This window comes from Odontesthes bonariensis, chromosome 1 (genome assembly GCF_027942865.1).
Source record: "Odontesthes bonariensis isolate fOdoBon6 chromosome 1, fOdoBon6.hap1, whole genome shotgun sequence".
Lineage (NCBI taxonomy): Eukaryota > Metazoa > Chordata > Actinopteri > Atheriniformes > Atherinopsidae > Odontesthes > Odontesthes bonariensis.
The window spans coordinates 14135534-14142667 of record NC_134506.1 but is presented as its reverse complement, the minus strand read 5'-3'; the positions used below and the strand labels follow the sequence as shown (position 1 = coordinate 14142667).

At 38.4% G+C, this 7134-nt stretch overlaps 1 protein-coding gene across 1 annotated transcript; it reads right to left on the bottom strand.

Moving 5' to 3' along the window:
• Nucleotides 1-443: 443 nt before the first annotated feature.
• slc39a1 (solute carrier family 39 member 1) lies at nucleotides 444-5596 on the bottom strand. Its single transcript, XM_075476337.1, has 4 exons — nucleotides 5319-5596; nucleotides 3854-3984; nucleotides 3030-3338; nucleotides 444-2027 (listed from the first exon to the last, which is right to left on the bottom strand). Exons 1-4 carry the CDS (start codon nucleotides 5431-5433, stop codon nucleotides 1674-1676), a joined length of 909 nt encoding a protein of 302 aa, XP_075332452.1. The 5' UTR covers nucleotides 5434-5596; the 3' UTR covers nucleotides 444-1673.
• Between the last annotated feature and the right edge of the window lie 1538 nt (nucleotides 5597-7134).

Below are 7134 nucleotides of genomic sequence, written 5' to 3'. Positions count from 1 at the left end.
CACCACTAGGTTTTCAAAAGTTAAAAGACTTTCTAAAAATGCAGCTCTTAGTAGTACTAAACACATATCACTGAAGTATAAACCTGAAAGTATTCCAGTGTTCTTCCTGCTGCTGTGAGTTACGGTCCTTATTGGGAGGAGGCCATCAGTCTGAAGGGCAACACTCCCATCTGGTGGTTGGAATAATCTAACCTGCTGAAAAAAGACTGAGTATTCCGCAGTTTAACCTAAGAATGCTTTAGATTTGAAAAAGAAGAAGTTAAACTAAGATCTTAGGATATGATATCACTGACTCACACTTTATCAGGTGACTACACACAGCCATTGTTTGAAAAATAAAAACCCCTTTGCACTCATTTTTAGAGTCTCAATCTTTTTACTCTAATCAGCGACATAACAGTCACCTCTCTCAAGACATGAATGATCGTAAGGCACAAACACAGTGTTTTTTTACACTTTAACGAAGCACAATGAGTTATAGACACAAAAGTGAAAAGGAATGGACTTCTGGCAAAGAATATGCAGCATACTATGTTGGAATTGGAAGACAAGCTTTTTTTGCTGACAGTCACAACACACACATTTCTTTTTCCTGCTTATTTGCCCCAATGAGGAAACAATCTGACCATCACATGACAGACTAAAACAGGAATTGTGATAACAGCTCAGTGCTAGAACTCCATTTATACTCTGTAAATCCCTCAGTGTTAGCAAGTTGACATACTAATAAAATTATAAACATGAGGAAGTGTAGATCAGAAAAATCCCAGTCTCACTCCGCCGAGATGTGATGAAGTTTAAAAATAAATTAAAGCTGTGCTGTGACAAGCAAAAATGTCAGGTTTCAGTTTAAAGAAATAATTTTGCACTTCTCACTGTGCCGATACTTAAAGCCCCTGTGATTGTCCACAGTGAAACAGGAAGTAAATCGCTTTATATTTGACAAATGTTGGAAGCTCTCTATTATTGTCCCAACAAATTGTGCAATTTTACTAAAAGCAGTAGCGTGTTAGTATTTACAGAGTGATCCAAGGCCACCAAAGAAACCCTTAGAAAGAAAAACTGTGCAGCTGAGCCAAAGAACAAACAGTGTGAGGTTTGAAAATAATAAAAATAATACTAAACGAAGGCACAATTATTCATTTTTGGAAACAAAGAGACTTCCCTTATGACCTACAGAGATAATGTAAACGTTAAAGATTTAGAAGTATTAGTACAGTGGCATGTCTGAGTTATTACATGGTATCACATGTTTACAGCACTGCTCTTCATCTCCAGTTGTTTCCCTCATACTGCAAAAGATTAAAAACTGCGATTTGGTTTGCAGGCCCACAGCTTGCTTAAAATAAGGTCAGTGATATTTGAGGACATATACCCCTTTACTTCTCCTCAATAAACCTATTAGGTTCCAATAAAATCATCTTTTAAAAAAAAAATGTTTGGATGTTTGCTTCTTTAAAAGCAGTTGAAAGCAAGAAAACACCAGTGTGTTGTGGAGCTCCCTTTGAATGAAAAAATCTCCACAGTTGGATGTAACAAGGCAGCGATGAAGCCGCTCCTGCGTGGGTTTCTGTACTAAAGTAACCAACAAACTTGTGAAAGCTGCAGAGGATTGCACAAAGTGCGCAGGTTTTGTCCTGACAGAAATGCGCTGCCAGCCGAAATACAAAGTCTCAGCCCAGAAAGGTCAGTGCTGCCATGATGGTGAAGCCCAGCAGGATGAAGAGCACCTTGAGGAGCTGCTTCCCTGCAGAGTTTAGCTCATGTGGGAGGATCTCCATGAAGGTGATGTAAACAAATGTTCCTGCAGCCAGCCCCTCCAGGATGGCCTGTATCAGTGCTCCAGCTGCTAGCTGAGCCTCCATCACGCTGATGCCGATGGCGATGCCTAAGGGTGACATTACGGCGAACACCAAGATGTACAGAGCTATCCACATTGGACGAATGGCGCTCTGGACCAGCTTCACTGACAGGCTGAACACTATGATGCTCTTGTGGACGAGAATGGCAATACAGATTTCTAATACCTGAAAAACATAAAGATGATTTTTGGTTATTTCTGCCTCTTTAAACTGACGACAACATGCAATTTAAGATCCTTTACAATAGATGTGTCACCACTGCAGATTTCATGGCTCTTTATACCATGAAATCATCTATTCTTGATGCTGTGCTGCCTGAGGATAACAATCATCTCATATCAAAACTCAAACTTTACTAATAAGATATAAAAAGTTTTTTATATGGCAAATGGACTGTACCTGTACAGGGCTTTTCTAGTCCAGCCGACCACTCAAAGCGCTTTCACATTACAAGCCACATTCACCCCACACAAACCGCACCGACCTTCCGATTGGTAGGCGACTGCTCTTCCTCCTGAGCTACAGTCGCACCTCTGTACTACCTCCAATTAAATAAAGAGGTTTTATGGCTTGCAAATCATTACATTTGACACAGCATCCCGACTGTTATGGAAACTGGGTTTGTTTAATAATTTTAAGAAATTATTTTATGTAAGCAAATAATCTTCATTTTTACTCATGACATCTTCTTATTGTTTCTAAACGTTAAAACCTGGAACAAACGCTTTATGCACTTTGCTTTTTTCTTGAAATTTTAACCCGAAATTGCAAGGGGAATTATCTAATTATCAATTAAATGTCTGCATTTCTTTAAGATTACCAGCTGAACACATATATAAACAAAGACCTATAGATGAAAAGTCCTGAGGCAATACTGATTGTAGGCTGAGTCTGCTTAGGCTGTCTTGTGACCAGAAAATCGGACTCATGTGACAGTGTGATTCACTTCTTCTCAAAGCGTTCAGAGAGTCTAAACTGAAACTTTCTTATACGAGCATGCTGTGAATATGTGTCCAAGCTCATCTGAACAATGCTTTGACAGGACAAAAACTGTGTGACATAATACAGGAAAAGAGGAAGCACTGAAATGCAACGTGGGGAGAAAGAAAGTGAAGGAAACAACAAATGTTTCGAGCGAACATCAGCTGAGATACTCCGTCTTCATACCTTTGACTCGGAGTTCTGCAGGCCGATAGCGAGACCCTCAAAAACTGAATGGAGTGAGAGCGAGAGGAAGAGCATGAACGAACGAAAAGGAGAGTGAGCCTGGAAATCAACGTGGATGTGGTGGCCGCTGCTCTCCAGGTCAGAGCTCGTGGCTGCTCCATGGCTGTGCCCATTCCTGCTTTCCGCTAAAAGGGGCGCCCTCTCCTCTTGAGCCCCTCTGATCTCCCGGCAGTTCAGGACAGTCTTCTCCAGTATGAGGACTGTGAAGAAGCCTGCAGCCATGATGAACTCAGGAAGGGGAAAGCTGGTCTGTTGAAGACCAACACAGAGATTGTAGCATCAGTCTGATGTAGTCAAGCAATAAAGATAAATAGATTTTTTACAAAGACACCATTATGAGATCTGTAGATCATCAGAATCTGTTTTTTACATTTTCCACCGAGTCACAGGATTTATGGACTTGCACATATTTGACATTCTGTCACATTTTTAAAGAACAAGAAACTGCTCTGTTTTAACTTTTAAGAAAATAAGGCCGCCAATAGCTTTATTAGTAGCAGTTTTCCTGGAAAGACTTTATTATTTATTAAACAAATGGACACTTCAACAGAAAATGTACAAAAAAAACTCTCATGGACATACACTGTCTGATTCCAGGTTGTCAAATGATAGATTTATAGTAAGAATTGTGCAATAAAAATATTCCAGACTAACTAAGTAATTCGTACTTAGGGTGAAAAATATTATAATTAATCAAGATCAAATGTAATAATTCTGTTATTATTCTCCTGAGTTTGACCACATCTGTCTTTACATGTACGTACCTCCACCTTCCGAGCATCCAGCTCTGCGCTGATGTCAGACAGGTAATCTGGGATAATGTCGAGCAAACATGCAGCCAGGAAAACCCCGCCGGCAAAACAGCTGATCAAACTCAGAACTGTGCGATGGATTTCTGATAATTGGAAAGAAAAAACATCTCTTAAGTTTTTCAGCATAAAATATGAGGCTCAGTGACATGCTCCTTTCACTTTTTTCATTCCTCAGAAATAGTCTATTACTGAATCCTGAATGGTGTGGATTGTTACACATTATATTTGTTCTACCTTGCTATGATCAGTTGAGTAAATAAAACATATCAATATCAAATTACAAGGCTGTTTCAACGGCTTCAGCGGATCTAACATGTGACGCAAAGTATTTTCTTGCATCTATATGCAAAGTTCTTGTAAATACTATGTTACTGTAGATTTTATTAAATGTGATATTGTTTTTTATTTTTTTTGTTATTCTACTTTGTCTACATGGATCTTTGAGTTTGAATTAAAGCTGGTTCACTCCCTACAAAATTAGAGAGACTGTGAGGGTATCATGTGATAGAGGGGGAAATGACTCGTGGATGAAATGAAGAGAAAAATATACTTTCACTTCCATGTAGGAAAGCCAAAGTTCAGCATCCTGACTGTCTAGTTTGGCCCCTTAGACATGAAAATGAATGTGGCCATGTGTTAGGGGCCTCTGAGCCTCAGGCTTCATCCTGATCAGGTGACTCTTGACAGGGCTGAGAACAGGGTTGACTCCTGGTAGTGATGACCTATTAATTTGAAGTTTTTTCATTTATAGTTATGTTGTAACAGTGGGGTTAGAACAAGGGGAGACCACCACAAGACATTTATTATTACATCAGTAAGACGTTTTGATTACAATGATGTTTGTTCAGTGATCAAAGCTTGAAGCACATCCTGTTATTTACCGCTTCATCTCTGCTCTGTAATCACTGTAACCCACATATTGATATTGTAAATGATTTCTTAATGACAGTCGATGAGATCAACAGCAGCTAATTGTCCTCACAACATTATCGTCAGCTAAAACACGTGATTCACATACAGCAGGTTATAGTGTTATCTTAATGCTGTAAATGAGTTCATCTTTGGCGGAGTCTTAGCACCAAACTTCATTCAAACTTTTGCCAATTTAAGGTTATTTAGTTTATCAGCAAACATAACTATATAATAGAAATAATAAGAAAGTTTTAAATGAATTAACGACTTCCTCTTTGTAGCTCGGCTTTAGTGCCATTAAGCAACAAATGATCTAATCACAGTAAAATACTTATCTGTTCAAAAAAACATGACCCATGTTGTTTGGGTGAGATTAGAAGGAAGCTGTAATGTCACTTATCCTTAAATAGACAAAATATTTTGGTAACACAGACAATCATTAACACAAATCATACCGCAAACGAGTGCTCATATTCATGTACATGTTATATTAAAGTGTACTCACCTGTCCCGTTAGTGTCTCTGAACCATTTCACTCGAGCAGGAATAAATCCAAAAAGAAGAGTTAAAAACAACAAACCAATCAAAGCGCCGATTTTCACCTGAAGCAGGTACTCCATTGTGTATCAGAAACTGTCAGTTCAAGAGTGGGACTCGCTGTCTACCTGTACAAACATAAAACTAAGTGAAGAAGAGAAGCGTATCAACGCAATGCTTACATTACGATCGATGAAATGAGCCTCTGCGGGGAAAACAGCCAACTGTAGTGTTGCTACTGCTGGGAAGTATAAAGGCTACGGGTACGGTGGCCGCAGATGGTCAAAAATACTGTTTCAAAACAAGCTGAAACTACAACAGGATCGTTAACTACAGCAATTATGTTATAACTTTAAAGTTAAACATGTAAGTTAGCTCTTAGTACTGACTCGAAGTTATAGATATATTCATTACAAAATCATACTTTTCATTGGTTTTATGGTAATATGCAACATTTCTACATATGATTTCTCACACATAAGCTAAGTCTAAGTTGTGTTTTTATGCAATAAAAGCACATAGACTTGCTAATGATCCGGTATTCAAATGAGTTTCATAAGCAGCACCTGGCTACTACTTACCCCCTTAATTCCTATTCCTAAGCAATAGGTGTACTTAGTTTTTCACACCCTGCTTCTGCATTTTGACTTACTTTTCTTCAATAAACAATGACATGGTATAATCTATCATGTGTTGTTTATTTGAAATTGAATTTGACAAATTCCACACCCTGGTAAGGGCTGGATACTTTTTTCCAATATGCCCTGAAAAGTTAAACCTTTAAAGAAGGTGTGCTTTCTTTTTCATATGACCACATACATCAACTGGAGTTCCAGACAGTTCCATAAACTGCTGAGATACAGTGTAGAACCCACAAGCTCCCAGGCCACTGGTAGAGGACCAGAGCTTGAAAAAAGGATAACTGCCTACAAGGGCCAAGTGGTGAATGTGTACACAGCATATTAAAGACTAAACACAAATAATATGAAAAAAAACCCTCAATATTCAAGGGTTAAACCACTGGTTTTCAGTCTTCTTGCAATCTCCTTTTACAATGAGTTATACGTCTTTGAGCTCCATTAGAAAGTGTTTCCCCCTCTAAACTTCTGATGCTGTTTGATTACATACATCTTTTTAAGTTGATCCAACATTTCACCGATATTTTAAGAAAAAGTCCAGAAACAGAAAAGAAATGTGCGCATCAGCACATTTGCTACTCCTCAGAGATGAGGAGATGCAAGATGTGCAAGATGCAACCTCCGCATGTGGTTTTCCTGTGTACATACGGCTGTACATAAAGTACAGACTAGCAAGTGTTATCTGAGGATGAATTTGGCAACTTGTACACCCTGGTGAGGACTATATACTTTTATCAATATGTCCTTAAAGTTAAAGTTAAACTTTAGAATTTAAAGAAGGTGTGCTTTCCTTTTAACATGACCACATGCATAGACTGTATGTTGTCATCCACTATTGATAAATATAATCATTACAAAATTCCTTTGCCATATTTATATTGATTGTAACTTGGAGAAAACTGAGTCTATTCTACTATGGAAAGCAAGTAAAGGTTGCAGGAGGGCACACATTAGGGTATATAAATGTAGCTTTCAGCAGCAGGTTTTGCTTGATTTTCTTAGATGTCAAGTGCAATAAGTCTATTCGAAAGTCATGGACATTCAGCTGTTAGGAAATTCATATCTTGGCAAACACTTTGAATAAGTTGCTGAAATGAAGAAGTCCCAGCAGTGGCGGGAGAAAGCTGGTCTTAAAGAGGGCATGAA